General features: G+C 57.5%; 1 protein-coding gene across 3 annotated transcripts in view; it reads left to right on the top strand.

The window, feature by feature from the left end:
* FBXL18 (F-box and leucine rich repeat protein 18) overlaps positions 1–14,444 on the top strand; it is a 31,886-nt gene extending 17,442 nt beyond the window's left edge. For 2 of the 3 annotated variants that reach the window (XM_036240721.1, XM_036240722.1), the window contains 2 exons: positions 506–724; positions 12,016–14,444. In XM_036240721.1, the coding sequence (XP_036096614.1) occupies positions 506–724; positions 12,016–12,172 (376 nt within the window). In that variant the 3' untranslated portion in view covers positions 12,173–14,444. Of the gene's footprint in view, positions 1–505; positions 725–6,718; positions 6,910–12,015 lie in introns of those variants that run through there. The other variant, XM_036240723.1, reaches the window with a different exon arrangement.
* The last annotated feature ends 382 nt before the right edge of the window (positions 14,445–14,826 follow it).

The raw sequence follows: 14,826 nt of genomic DNA, 5'->3' as shown, positions 1-14,826 counted from the left end.
TCTCTCCTTTTATGATGAGAGCTCACAGCTGCAGACCACCTTTCAGGGCCACCAACCTGGCCTCATCAGTTTACAACCTTTCGGGTGTTACATGCCAATGGAGGTCTTGCCCTGGCCCACCCAGGGATGTGTTTGCTCTGTGGGCAGGGCCATGGCCCAGAGAGACATGGTCCCAGGTGTGACACAGTGTTTTCACAGTGAGTGATTTCCACAGCACCTGGGCCTTGGAGAGTCGGGCGGCCAAATGGATTTGCTTGGCTGGCCTTGGGGAACACTCTGAATGTGGAGGGAAGAGAACAGTGTCACCCCAGCCTGCAGCAGTATCCCCACAAGTGGGGCTGCAGCCTGGCCAGCACTGTCCTGTGCCTGGTGTCAGGGTCTGGTTACTTGTTAAAGAGGGCTGGGTCCCTACTGCTCGGGGGCCCTAGACCAGGAGGCCCTGTCCCCAGTGCCAGCAGCACGCGGCAGGCCCTCCTGCGGGACTGACACTGCCCTCTCTCTGCAGGCTGGAGCAGCCCTACTTCAGCGCCAACGCCCAGTTCTTCCAGGCCCTGAGCCAGTGCTCCGCGCTGCAGCGCCTGTGCCTGGTCTCCCGCAGCGGCACCCTGCAGCCCGAGGCTGTGCTGGCCTTCATGGCCCGCTGCCTGCAAGTCGTCGTGTGCCACATGTTCACTGGGGAGTCCCTCGCCACCTGCAAGAGCCTACAGCAGACTCTCCTCCGCAGGTGAGTGGGCGTGGTCAGGCGGGGCTGCTGGTGCCAGGAGGCCTGGGCAGCAGCTCCATCCCAGCCACCCTCCCGAAGGGGCCTGGTTGCTGTCCCTCCCTCAGGCTCCATTGAATGATGCCCCACAATTATTTTCTGGAATTAAATACCATTGGGCAGCCCGGCTGGTGTGGCTCAATGGATTGAGTGTTGAGATTCCCAGTCAGGGCACATGCCCGGGTTGCAGGCTCGATCCTTGGTTGTAGGTGTGTGCAGGAGGCAACTGCTCAATGTTTCTCTCACATCAATGTTTCTATCTCTCCCTTCCTCTCTCTCTTAAAAAAAGTCAATAAAAACATTAACAAAAACAACAAAACAAAATCACAGGGCAGAGATGGGGTGAGAACCAAGGGTTGATTTCCATTCACACCAGGACCTCATCTCCCTGGGCATTCTCTCTGCCACGTGTTAATTTCCAGAGTTGAAGCCCCTCACCCCTGAGGGCAGAAGTATTCTTGTCGTCCTGCAGCTTCCTGTAATGTCACCTCCTGAGTTCCCATAGTGCCATCATCAGACCGGGTGAACAGTGCAGAATTGCCTCAGTTTCCCCACTGACCCTCCTGTTTCAGGACTCCATGCAGAACCCTCGTCAGGCTCAGCTGCCACGTCTCCTTAGTTTCCAGTCTGTGATTGTCCTCAGTCTGGCCTGGTCTTTCATGACCTTGACACTTTTGAAGAGCACTGGCGAGGTATTTGGCAGAGTGTCCATCAGTTTGGGTTTGTCTGATGTCTTTTGGCCAGAAGGTGATGCTGTGTCCTTCTCACTGTAGCATTTCAGGGACACGTGGTGTTCTCGTGTCTTATCACTGCTGAGGTTAACCTTGACCACTGGGTAGTGTCTGCCAGCCCTCCTGCTGTGAAGGCACTGTTGTTCCCTTCTGACTGAGAAACATCTTGTGGGAGACACATCAAGAGTCCGGTGCTGTTTCCCGTCAGACCGCCCACCACTCTTACCCCACCAGGGATCTGGTGACAGCTAACACTTGGACGTTCGCCCAGCGATGGTTTCGTTTCCTTCATTCCTTCTGCGTGACAACAGGAACTCTGCTGTGAGGGAGACCTGTCCCTTCTCCCACTGACTTATTCATTCGTTCACATATTTCCTTGCGTCGTGGATCTTGATCTTTAGTGGGTTTCAGGCCAGTCGTTCCAGATGTGGCTGTGGGCTGTCCTCTCAGATTGGGGCCTGTGCCCTTGCAACGTGCCCCTTTCTTTGCTGTGCACTTTCTGTCACTACAGGACATTCCAGGCTCGTCTGGTATTTTCCCTGCCCCAGCCCTGGAACTGAACAGTTCTCCAAGGAAACCTGGTTCCTTGTATGGGAGAGGAGTATTTAGAAACCAAGAGAGGGGCTTTAGGTGTGTTCATTGCTACTGGGGTGTCATCGCCTCTAGGCCCTCTCCTGGACAGAGTAGTAAATTGATCGACGTACCGCACATATATTTATTTCCATACTGTCCATGTGCATTTATATTGAAAGCGAGTTCATACTGACATCTTCGATTCCAACCAGCATCACAGGATTCCTCATAGTTTACCCCTTCCTGACTTGTGACCTCCTCCAACAGCAAAGAGCCTGGCCCTTGTCATTCAGTTTATTTGCTGGTTTGTTTAGCCCTAGTGGGCGTGTGAGGCCGTTTCAGAACTGCTAGCTCACTGTGCTGAGAGACAACCCTGGAAGATGTTTGTGCCATTTTCTGTCTGGGCCTCAGTCTCCAGTCAAAATACCGCTTTCCCATGTTCTCAGGGCTGTTCTTGCCTCCCGCCTCTCCAGTGTGGTCACGTCACTCCTCTGGAATGCAGTCAGGGTCTGCGTTGCCACTGGGCAACCTGCTTCACATTCACCCGTATCCTGTTTGGTTTGTTTCTCTGTGTTTTGGTGTGTGAAGTCTTCCTGTGGTTCCGAGTCAGCTCTAAAAGGGGTGCTTGGAGAAGTCGGCCCTTGGCTCTCCCCCCATTCCCCCTCCCCACCCCACCCCCGTCACCAGTCCCACCAGTCTCGTTCATCCTCTCTGTGTGTCGTTTGCACAGAGGAGCATGTACATGCGTCTTTTCTCCTACCCACTTCTCATGCATGCCTTGCTTTTCCACTTAATGTATATCTTGGAAACCACTCCTTACCAGTTCGTTCTTTTTATATGGTGGTGAAATATGTATAACAAGATTGACCGTTTTACCTGTTTTCAGGTGCTCAGTTCAGGGGCAGAACACATTCACACTGTTGTGTGACTGTCACCACCGCCCACCCACGGACCGTTCTCATCTTCCCAGCTGAGACCCTGTCCCCATGAAACACGAGCTCCCCGTCCCCTCCCAGTCCTGCGACCCCTTATTCCACTTTCTGTTTCTATGAATTGACGCAAAGATCTTTGAACTAAAATTTTCGAGTCTCTGCACTTTGTTTAGGTTTAGTAGCAGTGTTTACCTGGATGGCGGTGGGTAAAGCTGGTGGATATAAAAACAACTCTCCTCCCTGGGGCTGCTTTTCCCCTCCATGCCCTCTGCGGGCCGAATTTCCCTTCCAGCCCTGTCGGGGACTTTGTGAAAGGTGTCTGGGACCCAGCTTCCCCTAGGGAGGGTGGCCTTCCTGGAGTTGGAGCTGGGACTTAGATGAGCACCCGGAATTGAATACAGGTCAGGAGGAATGCTTCCCGGAGAACTTGACTGGAGCAGAACTTGTTTGGGGGGTGAAGCATTCAGAGACCACTCCTGAGGAAATGCACAGTGCCCCTGATAGAGGGTTGATGGTGGATACCCTCACTTCAGCATGGCTGGGAGGGTCCAAGCTCCTCCTTCAGCTGTGTCCCCGCTGGTGGGGGAGATGACAGGGAGGCGGCCCAGATGTTCTCAGATGTCTGAGAAGAGCCATTAGCCAGGCTCCAGGATCAGTGGCCCCATGGGCAAGACCGCATGTGGTCTGCTGTCTGCAGTTTGCCACCGACTTTCCCAGGAGAAATCCTGGCTACAGTTTCCCCTCTTTGGTTATAAAAATAATATGTGTTGATAATATTTCTAAAAATTTAGACTATGTATCAAGCTCTTTTGAAGTGACAGCTCCCCGCAGTTCCACCAAGTGGAGGTCACAGCAACCCGCAGGCTGGAATGGAGCGCTCAGGTGGTTTCCTCGTCTTATTTGTTAATTTAATGCTAAATCATGGAGGGAGGGGGAAAGAGAGACAAACATCCATGTGAGAGCGACACATCGACTGGTTGCCTCTGCACGACCCTGATCAGCGCCGGGGATTGAACCTGCAACCCAGGTACGTGCCCTTGACTGAGAATTGAACCCATGACCCCTTGGTTCTCGGGCCGACGCTCTAACTGCTGAGCCATACCGGCCAGGGCCCAGATGATCTTTCCAAATGCTGTTTGGCACCTGTCATGAGGGGATTGCTAGGGTCAATGGCCAGCCAGAGCCACCTCTGATCAGTGACTTCCTGCACCTCAGACTGGTTCTCTGGCTGTGGAACCGGAGGGGCCGGGTGGTGCAGGGCACGCCCACTGCTCACGGAGTCCCCTCACCTGGGCATCCTTGTTCTGGGATGTGGAGTTGATGCCAGCTGGGGTGCTCACTTGTCAGAGGGCTGGCTGCGGTACAGGCTGGGCAGTGCACAGTGTGAGGGCTTCAGGAGCTGGGGTGCAGCTGCTCTGCACAGCACTGCCCCTCTCCACCTGCTCTCTGCCTGCTGGAGGGGGCAGAGGTAGCCTTCTTTGTGGCGGTGAGCGTGTTGCCGGTTCTGTGGGCCCCGCGTGCTCCTCTAGAAGTCATTGGATTCCGGGGCCTGGCTGGCTCCTCTTCACCAAGCACCTGTCCGTGCGGGTACTGTGTACCGCCTCTCTTGTTCAGACCTCACGGAAGCCCTGTGAGATACGTCCCATTAGCCCCCGTGTACAGATGGGGAAACCGAGGCTCCGCGAGGTGAGCGAACAGTGCAGCCAGGACCCTAGCAGTGGAAAAATGGAGGGGAGAAGGGCACCCACACCCTCCAGGGGCCGTGCTAAGCTGCTGTGTGCAACTGTCCCCTGCTCCCCTGCCCCCCTGCCCCCCCACATCCTGATGGAGGTTCACAGGCTACAGAATCTTCTGCGTTCAGCAGGACTGTGTTCAAGTCTGCCTTTCTCCTCCAGCCCCAGAGACAGATGGGAGAGGCTTCTTGGTGTACATCTTCCTGGTGGCCTCTGTGGCCCATAATTCTCTGCTGTGTGGCCCTCGCCATGGATCTGGGCCATCCAGAGAGGCCTTTCCTGGCTGGGAGACAGGGCGGTCCAGGCAGCTGTCTGCTCAGAGGGGACCTGCTGGCCTACCTGCCACTTTCAGGTCTGGCCCTCCTGCTGCCCTGCCCTTAAGGCCTTTGATGTGGCAGTGAGGTTCCCTGCTGCTTTTCTGTGAGTGCCCAGCAGATGGTGCCATGGCTCCCAGGAACCAGGGCTGGGCCCCAGAGCTGCTGGTTTGTCTGCTCCAGGCCTGCTGGTCACCAAATGGAGAACAGAAAAGCAAGAAGCTGGACTTTGCTGTCACTTCTTCTTATGCTTATCTTTTTTCTCAACCCTTTCCCTGCCTCAAGCTCAGAATTATTGAGCAGGAGGAAACACCTGGTGTGTCACCTGCCCGCTCACCTGCCTGGTGTTGAAGTGTAGCCTGTACCCGTGATAAGCAGGGCTGGTCATGTCTGCAGTGCTGTCGCTGGGGGAAGTGTCACCTCTTCACATGTGGCCAGTCTCAGCATCTCAGTGGGTGGTCATCCACAGTCACTTCTTATTGCCAGGCCTTTGCAAGTTTAGCACCAGGACCTGCTGCTCCAGCCCTGCTGGGACCTGGTTTTGGGTCCCTGCCTCTCGGAAGCTCTGGCCTCAGGTGGCTGCTTCCTCAATTGCAAGCTAGCTTGAGACAGGCCGGGAGGTCGTCGTAACGGTGGGAGGTGTGTGTCCAGCCCTGAGTGCCGCACCCTGACCAGCGTTCATTCTCTATCCTCCGTGTCTAGGCTGTGCTCTTCGAACTTGGAACCTTTGTCTGACTTCCTGTGGTAGCCAGCCTCCACTAGGTTTTGGATCGGCCTTCTGCATCTTCTCCCCTTCAGGCCCTTCTGGAGGCCCTAGCAACTGGTCTGAGTTAGAGTTTGGGACAGTGCCCTGAAGAGCAGCGACTCCTTGTGGGTCGGGGAGGCTCTGCATCCCACGTTCCCTGGGTTGGGATGTTTGCCTCCAGGGACATCCTGCCCAGTGACAGAACCTGCCTCTGTTTCATTTCCTGTCTCTCCTAGAAGCCCTGAGTCCTGTCCCAGTCACATTAATAACACGTAGCCCTCCTGCTACTGCCAGCACACCGAGGGCCATCTGGGCCCTGGAGGAGTGAGGATGGGCCGAGCGCCCTCTGTCGGGATCGCCCTCTGGTTCCCTCTCCGTGCCGCGCTCTCCCCTTTCCCCTGATGTCGTACTGGGTGGGGAGCACCCTTTCGAGGGCATCTCAGTTTTTGCGATTTCCTTTGATTCTCCCACTCCTTCGAGTTTCCTGTGAGGCCTGCTGACACCTGGGGTTGGCCGAGGGCAGTGTCAGCACTCAGGTTCTCTTTTGGTTTCCTACACAGAGTGACAACAGGTAGCTTTGGTCTCCGTGGCATCCTGCTGAGGTCAGACCTACCTTATGCCCTCAGATCCTAGGACCTGGGCTCACAGCTGGCCTCTTTTACTGGCTCTGTGACTTTGAATCACTTCCCTCCAAGCTGAGTTTCTTGTCTGTAAAGTCACAGCCGTTGTCCCTGCCTCCTGGCACTGCTGTAACCTTCTGGTGGTGGCATCAGCACTGACTCTGTCCCTGACAGTTGCATGGTGGTAGTGCCTTCTCCACTGTGTAGATGATGCAGCCCAGCGTTGTGAGGTTTGGAGGTTGCCGAGGCCATCCCGCGAGTAAGTGGCTGGCTGTCCCACCACCCTCCACCGTCCCGCCTTGATTCACAGTGCCTGTTGCAGTGGCAGAGGGGGCTGTGCCCTGACCCTTCTCTGTCTGGTTAGAGCCGTCTGAAGTGAGGATGTGCTGCACTGAACGTGGTGGCATTCCTGGTGCCAGCTTCCACAGGCCTGGTTTTTCCTGATGCTGTCACCTGTCAGCCCGAGGGCTCCGGGGTGGCTGCAGCCTCCTTTCTCGGGAACGCCAAGGACCCTGTCTTCCTCCGTGTCTCTGCAGGCAGGTTCTGCTCTTCTTTTCAAATTTTTATTGTGGTAAATTACCTGTAACATAATATTTATCATGCTAACCATTCGTAAGTATGCAGTTTAGTGGCGTTAAATGCTGGGTACCCCACCACCACTGTCCACACCCAAAACCTCATTGTCCCTACAAGAAACTCCGTGTATATTACACAGTACTTCCCATCTCTTCCCCCAGCTCTGCTGTCCACCTTTCTCCTGTGTCTACGGACCTGACTCCTCTGTTGACCTCAAAGGAGAGGAGTCACATGGTGTTTGTCCTTGTGTGATTGGCTTGTTTCACTCAGCGCACCGTCCGCAAGGTCCGCCCATGTTACAGCCTGTGTCAGACTTTCCTTTTTCTGGTTGACTATTTCATTGTAGGGAAAGACCAATTTTTTTGTCCATTCATCTGTTGATGGACACTTACTGTATTTTAATATACTATATTTCTATGAGTAAATTGAATACCTGCATGTTTTTTTTTACTTTTATTTATTATTAAATTTTTTTTTAATACTCACCTGAGGACATTTTTCTATTTTTTGTTGAGATAGAGTGATGGGGGGGAGAGAGAGAGAGAGAAACATTGACGTGAAGGGACACATCGAGCGGCTGCCACCCGCACAATCCAACCAGGGCCGGGGACAATCTGCAACCGAGGTACGTGCCCTTAGCGGGAACCGAACACGGGTCTCTCTGGACCGTAGGCCGACGCTCCAACTGCTGAGCCAGACCGGCCAGGGCTAGCTACGTGTTTTTAAAAGTCGTTTATGCCTAGCTGATGTGGCTCAGTGGGTTGAGCATCATTCCATGGACTGAGTGGTCCCTGTTTGATTTCCTGTTCAGGCACATGCCTGGGTTGCGGGCTCCATCCCCGATAGGGGGCGTGCAGGAGGCAGTCGATCAATGTTTCTCTCTCACATCGATGTTTCTATTTCTCTCTCCAAAAAAATCAATGAAAACATTTTTAAAAACTTGTTTATAAAAAATGAAAAACTAAGAAAAACCGGCAAGTCACATCACAGGCAAAGGTCTGATTCCATCGGCAGCCTACACCTCAGTGAGGACCAATAGGCACAGAGCCCGAGGGCACTGGGCAGGGCTGCAGGTGACCCTTAGACCCAGGAGAAAACAGCCTCTCCTGAAAGAAAAACAACTCCAACTACACTCTGTTCCCGGGAAATGCAAAAGCAGGTGCTGGTCCGCGCTGGCAGAGCTGAGGTGGGCCCTCGGGACAGTGCGTGGGGTCACGGGCTGGTGTCTCTCAGTGTGGGTGCTGGTCTGCGCTGGCAGAGCTGAGGTGGGCCCTCGGGACAGTGGGTGGCGTCACGGGCTGGTGTCTCTCAGTGTGGGTGCTGGTCTGCGCTGGCAGAGCTGAGGTGGGCCCTCGGGACAGTGGGTGGGGTCACGGGCTGGTGTCTCTCAGTGTGGGTGCTGGTCCGCGCTGGCAGAGCTGAGGTGGGCCCTCGGGACAGTGGGTGGCGTCACGGGCTGGTGTCTCTCAGTGTGGATGCTGGTCTGTGACACTCAGAGCACACATTGTCCTTCAGTGTGAGGTCAGCAGCCCCACCTAGCGAAGACCACGCGTGTTGGTGGAGAGGGGACAGGCCCTGTCGCCTGGGCAGGTGGCCTTCTGTGTGGAGGCCGAGCTGGCAGCAGGTCTGACCCACACGTCCCCACCGCACGGCTGGTTCTGCAGACGGCTCGTCCGCCGGCTCTCCATGGCAGCGCTGTCCGCGTCAGCTGAGGACTGAGCGCGAGCCAAGAGCCGGCAGCTGTGACGGGGAAGGGAGGGTGATGGTGCGGTCAGACCTCGAAGGAGGTGTCTCGTTGGGAAAACAGGGGTGTTCAGAAACCAAGGTTTTTTGCCTTCATGTGCATGAAGGGTTTCTGGGAGGATTTGTGAAATGTTTATTGTTGCCCCAGAGAAGCACTGGGGACACCCTAACCGACTCCCCTGTACTCTAGCTGTGCAGAAGGCACGGTTGTCCATCAGGCCTCTCCAGGCCTGGAGCCTTTGACTCACGCTCCTGGCTCCAGGGCCCAGGGCCTGCCCTCTTGTCCCTCAGAGTAGGGGCCTGAGCACTGTCGGTGACCGCTGACTGGGCCTTCTGACCCCGGTCCTTCCTGCGTGAGGCCGACTGGGCAGAGGGGTCTGGGCAGCTCCGGGTGGGCTGGGGTCTCCCTGCAGCGCCACCTTCAGTGAGCCTCAGTGGGCGTTCCTGCTCGGCCGCCATCGCCTGGGGCTTCTGGAACCTGGTTGTTTCAGCACCAGTGACTGAGAAAATGTCTTATCACTTCAGCTTTTCTGTAAGATCTTTATTCCGCCCTGGCCGGTGTTGCTCAGTGGTTAGAGTGTCGGCCCGTGGTCCAGAGAGACCCAGGTTCAGTTCCCGTTAAGGGCACGTACCTCGGCTGCAGTTTGTCCCCGGCCCTGGTTGGTTGTGTGGGTGGCAGCCACTCGAAGTGTCCCTTTCACGTCGATGTTTCTCTCTCTCTCCCACCCACTCTATCTGAACAAAAAATGGGAAAATGTCCTTGGGTGAGGATAAAAAAAAAGATCTTTATTTAGGGGGGAAGAAGTTGTAAACTTTAATTTTGTTTCTACTTTGTCAGGCAAAGAAACAAACCCAACAGGTGTTTCTTAGGTAGGAAACCCTTCCTGCTCCCTGGAGCAGCCTGAGCAGCCGTCTGGGTGGCCGAGTCTGTCACTGCGCTTTGTCTGCGTTCAAGGCCGCGGGCAGGAGTTCTCTTCAGCAGGACCCCCTCCAGCCATGGTAAATGCAGAGGTGGCTCCACTTTCCTCAGACTCCCCGAAAGCGCTGGTGAATGCCCTGGACCTCCTTGAGGAGCAGGCATTCTGCCCAGATCGCCATGACCCCTGAGTGACCTGCTCCTCAGGGTCTCCTCTGCCCCTCGGCTGTCACTTCTTGCTGCCTCCTTGGGAGCCAGGCGCTGATCTTGAAGGTGCTGGTTTCAGAAGCCGAAGGTAGGCCCTGTGTGAAGGTCTCTGTAGGCCTTGCCTCTGGTCCCTAGGTGGCGGTCCTGGGGAGCATGGTTCTGGGAGGCCAGGGCCCTCATCCCAAACCTGCGGGCGGAGCAAGGGCTTGGGTGTGCACTAGGAGGCTCTGTGGGGCGACCCTGTCAGCTCACAGGCCTGGCTTTTGTCCTGGTGACTGCAGGCCAGAGGCTGTTGGAGATGTGATCAGTCCCAGCCAGGGGAGGGTCCTGAGGGGTGACCTGTCCTGCCTGCAGTAACCAGCCCAGCCTGGCTTCTAAACGAGGAACTTTGTTTTATCTCATCAAATCTGTTTCCTTAAACTGGGTTTGAGTCATACGAAAGCACATTGTAGCATGTACGTGAGTCACACGGCAGAGTACATGGAGTAGCACGTGGTTCGCGCACATCCCTCCCGGCCAAGAGGATGCCTCCCTGCCCAGTCCCAACCCTGCGCTGGGCGGTGAGCGATTTCCTTCTCTGCACTGGCCGTCTCCCCACTTTCTTGTCACCGACTCCAGCCTTCACTCCTTGCAGGGCCTCCTCTGTGTGGGGACAGTGAGGGTCCAGCCGGGAGTGTGGCAGCTCCTCGAGGACCAGGGATGGGCTTTACGAAGAGAGCACTGTGCTCGCTGGAGGTCTGTCCCAGTTCAGGGTAATCAGGGTCCAGCTGAAGGGAGAGGCTTCAGAGGGAAGTGGGTCTAATTCTGGTGGTGGCACCTCCACCCACGCCCTTCTGTGCAGTCTCCATTGCGGCCACCTGGACAGCTGCAGCGCCCAGAGCCGCCCTGGGCCGCGTGGGGGCGGAGCCTGCGGCCCTGCATTCCTGGGTTTGCGAGAAATCCATCCCCTCCAGCAAACTGACAGCTTGTTACAGCCCTGGGAGGAGGGGAGGCAGGCAGGCAGGCCTTTTGCACACAGGTCCCACATCTGAGATGCTTTGTTTCCAGCCCAGTCCGCGGCGCAGCGGGTGTGCAGGCAGGGACTTGCTGTGAGGTTCCCGGTCAGACAGTGCTGCCCGCGAGCGAGCGCCGTGCGCAGAACTGGAGGCGTGTTTGCTCGGCATTGTTATTGCCCAAACATCCAGCTTTATGGGTGCTTTCCTGGCGTCCACTCCGCACAAGCCATTGACCCAGTGCTGGGCCGGGGAGGCTGGGCCGGGGTTCCCCCCTTCCTTGCAGCAGGCACCGCGTGGGGGACTTGCTCTAGTTTTGGCAAATGCCCAGGTTTCCTGTTGTGTGACTGGTCCCCGCCTCTTGCCAGCTGAGACCTGAGAGTCTGGGTGTCTTCTGTCTTGCTCCTGGGGGCCCCCCTTCTTGAGCTCTGGGTGGCCCTAGGTTTTGTCTCTGGCTGCTGCATGTGGGCCGGTCCTAACCTGACCGGGGCAGGGGGCACTCTGCTGAGGGACTGGCCCGGGCATCACGTTCCCAGCCCCGCTGCCTCCGGGACCAGCCAGCTGCGCGCAGTGTAGGGGAGGCGTCAGGAATGTCTGTTGGCTCCTAGGACAGTGCCTGGCCTGGCTGAGGCTCCATGAAAATTGTCCACTTGTGCCTTTTGTCCCCTGCGCCGAGGGGCCCCGTGGGTGCAGCCTGGAGAGGTGCTGTGACAGTTGCTTGTCACACATTCAGATGGTGGCTCCTGCCTCCCAGTGTCTGCTGCCCGCCTGCCTTGGGAGTCTGTGCCCTCCAGGATGGCCTGTGGGCCTGGCCCTTGTCCCTTCTCTCTGGGCCCCTGCAGGTGCTGTCCTTGGTTCTGCCACTCCTTGTGTTGCCCCTCCCCTTCCCGGGACAGCCGCCACCCTCTGCCCAGGAAAGCAGGGGCTGTTTGGACAGGCTGGCCCCAATCTGGCTCCTCTGCCTGGCGCCCAATGGGTGCCTCCTCTCTGCCCAGACAGAAGTGTGACAACCCCCCATAAGCAAGGCTCTCTGTGTGCCCCGCCCCTTCGGACCTCTCTTCCCGCCCCAGCGGGAAGGGCCCCCAGGCACATCGCCGCAGTGGGAGTCGGTAGCCGCTTGAGCCCGCAGCTCTGCCGCTCCTGGGCCCTGCTAACAGCTTGCCTCTGGTTCAGTTTCCAGGCTGAGCGGCCCGCGCTGAACGTCGTCATCTTCCCCCTGCTCCGTAAGGGCCTGACTGATGTCATCCGGGACGTCCCCATGGTGCACCTGGACGAGATCACCTTATTTAAAAGCAGAGTGGCCGAGGAGCCACCGAACCTGTGGTGGTGACGGATGGCTAGCGCCAGGCAAGCCCCTTCCGTGGCCGCCTCCCCGCCTGCTGCTCTTGTTTCGTGGCCGAGGAAGCAGGACTGCTCGGACGGCGTGTGGCCTCGGGCCCTGCCTGGGCCGCCATCCATGCTCACCGCCTGTCTGCAAACCCCCGGGTTGCCTGCCAGACACCAGGACCCCTGGGTGGTCACGAGAGGAAGGGAGGCCTCTCCCTGGCCGTCCTGCACCCCGGCCCCCGGGGACTTCCGATGCTTCCTCTTGCTTTCTCCCGTGAGGACTGGTCGCCTGTTGGACGTTGGGTCGTGATGGTGTGAGGAGGATGAACAGAAGGGCTGGCGGTCAGCGCCTCAGGCTGGCCCTGGGCACTTTTTCACAGGCACGGACTGTGGTGCCTGACTCCGTGGGGCTCTGACCAGGTCCCCAGAGCACCGGGTGGCCCCAGTGTGGCCCCTCACTTCAGCCCCTGGGAGTGTCCCTCTGCTCATGTGTTCCTGGTCACCTGCCACCAGGCTACATGGAGGGGTGGCCTGAGGCCCAGGGCTGGGGGTGACCACGCGCACCCTGGGAGGAGAGCCTTCCTGCAGGTCCGCTGGAGCTGGACGGTGAGGCGCTCGGGCTGTGTGGCTGCAGGGGCTCTGTGGTAAGACACGTTCACCAGCCACGTCCCGGTGCGTTTCCAGCCCGATGACGCCGGGCAGGTGCAGGGCTGGTGCTGGCGGCCCGGAGGAAGGCTCCCAGGCGGCTGGCACTCAGCGTTGGAGACTGCAGCTCCCCGGGGAGGTCTGTGTTTCTGGGGAAACAGATGTATGTGGTTTCATTAGAAAAACTTGAGAGGACGTTCAAGGCCGGAGTAGTGATCAGATCACCCCGTTTCAGACAGCTTTACGTAGCACTTTAATAAGCCCAGCGCAGCTATTCCAAAGACGAGGGCTGACCTCCGAGTGTGCAGGGTCTGCCCTGTGCCCAGCTGCCACCTCTGCCTTCTCAACCATGAGACCCTCCAGCACTGGGCATTGTCAGGTGGCTCCCTGCGTTGGGCTTGACTCCCCCACCTCCCTCTCCCTCTGGGCTGGGGGTGCAGAGCCCACAAGGCCCTGCTCACATTCCTGCTGCCCATCCTGGCCCTCAGCTCGGCTGTCTTCCCACTGCTTCCTCCGTGACAGTCACCCCCATTCCGTGTAGCGCATCCTGCTGTTCACCTGCTGTTGAAGGACTAGGGACCTGGCCCCGTGCGTCTTTGGATGCCCTTCCCTGGGACAGAAGGGCAAGCAGCTCAGCAGCCCCAGCCTGCCAGGCAAGGGGTCCAAAGACTCTGGTGGCAGCTGCGGGAGGCAAGTAGTCCTGGCCCCGGGCACACAGACCTCGGTGCTCTGCTGCTCCCTGAGCTCAGCCTGTCTGGTCCCTGGCCGCCCGGCGGCCCCGGGTCTGCTCTGCCTGTCCTGACCGAGTGGGCACTCTGCTTCCTTCCCCCTGCTTTTCCTGCACAGGGCAGTTGTTTCCTCCGGAGCACAGGGCCTGTCCTGGGTTGCAGCTGGGGGCCCCCTGCTCCAGGGAGTGCCCTACAACAGCACCCCCACCAGACCTGCAGCCTTCACCTTCGAGACCTGGCCCAGCCTGAGAGCTGCAGCCGGGTCCTGTCTTCCTGGTCTCGGAGGCCACCGGACAGGCAGGGCTGTGGACCCAGGTGGGACCACATGCTACAGATGGAGGTCTGAGAGGTGGTGGGAGCACCCACTCCCCAATTTCTGGGCATTTCTTTTAGGTGGCACCTAGAGACCACTAGGCAAGATGATCAGGAGGAATAGGACGCAGCCCAGGAGGAAGGCAGGTGGCCTGGCTGTCTCTGGGACCCCCGAGGGCCAGGCCCTGCCCCGGCCCCAGGTGGCTCTGGGTGTCCTTTCATCCAGAGCCCCTGGGTCCAGGCACGAGAGTGACCTTCCCACCAGGAGTTGATCCAGAGGCTGCGGTTGTGTTGTCGAGGTCTTGCCAGGCGGGCTGTTCTCCTGAGCGAGCACTTCTACCAGCAGCGTCGCTCACCCCGAGGGTTGCTGGGAGGGGCGGCTCCCTGGAGGCTGGGCGCGAGCTGCTCGGGAAGCGGGAGATCTGTGTTCTCAGTGTCCCCTGCAACCATCCTTTTACTTCAAGCCAGACTTGCCGCCACTCCCACGCCAAGACATTCGCCAGATGTTAGTAATGTGCTGCTTTTTGCTAAGTGCTGTTTGGCACCAGTGTTGATTGCAATTTATTTCTTTTATTTTTTATTTTTTTTAATCCTCACCCAAGATATTTTTCTGTTTATCTTCAGATAGAGTGGGAGGGAGGGAGGGAGGGAGGGAGAAGGAGAGAAAGAGAGATAAATCAATGTGAAAGGGACACATCAACTGTTTGCCTCCCACACGACCCCAATCAGGGCCAGGAATGAACTGCAACCCAGGTATGTGCCCTTGGCTGGAATCGAACCCGTGACTCATTGGTCCACGGGCCAATGCTCTAACCACTGAGCAAAATCAGCCAGGGCTAATTGCAGTTTACATTCTGCAGCACTTTACACTGGGAAAAGAACCCACCCTACTGGTCCCTGATTGGCAGAGCTGGGCTGTTAAGCAGCAGACCACATGCTGCCTGCTGAGAGGGCCTGGTCAGCACTGGCACGT

This window comes from Molossus molossus, unplaced genomic scaffold (assembly GCF_014108415.1).
Source record: "Molossus molossus isolate mMolMol1 unplaced genomic scaffold, mMolMol1.p scaffold_m16_p_4, whole genome shotgun sequence".
Taxonomy (NCBI): domain Eukaryota; kingdom Metazoa; phylum Chordata; class Mammalia; order Chiroptera; family Molossidae; genus Molossus; species Molossus molossus.
The sequence above is the reverse complement of the archived record's forward strand: the minus strand, read 5'-3'. Positions and strand labels throughout refer to the sequence as shown.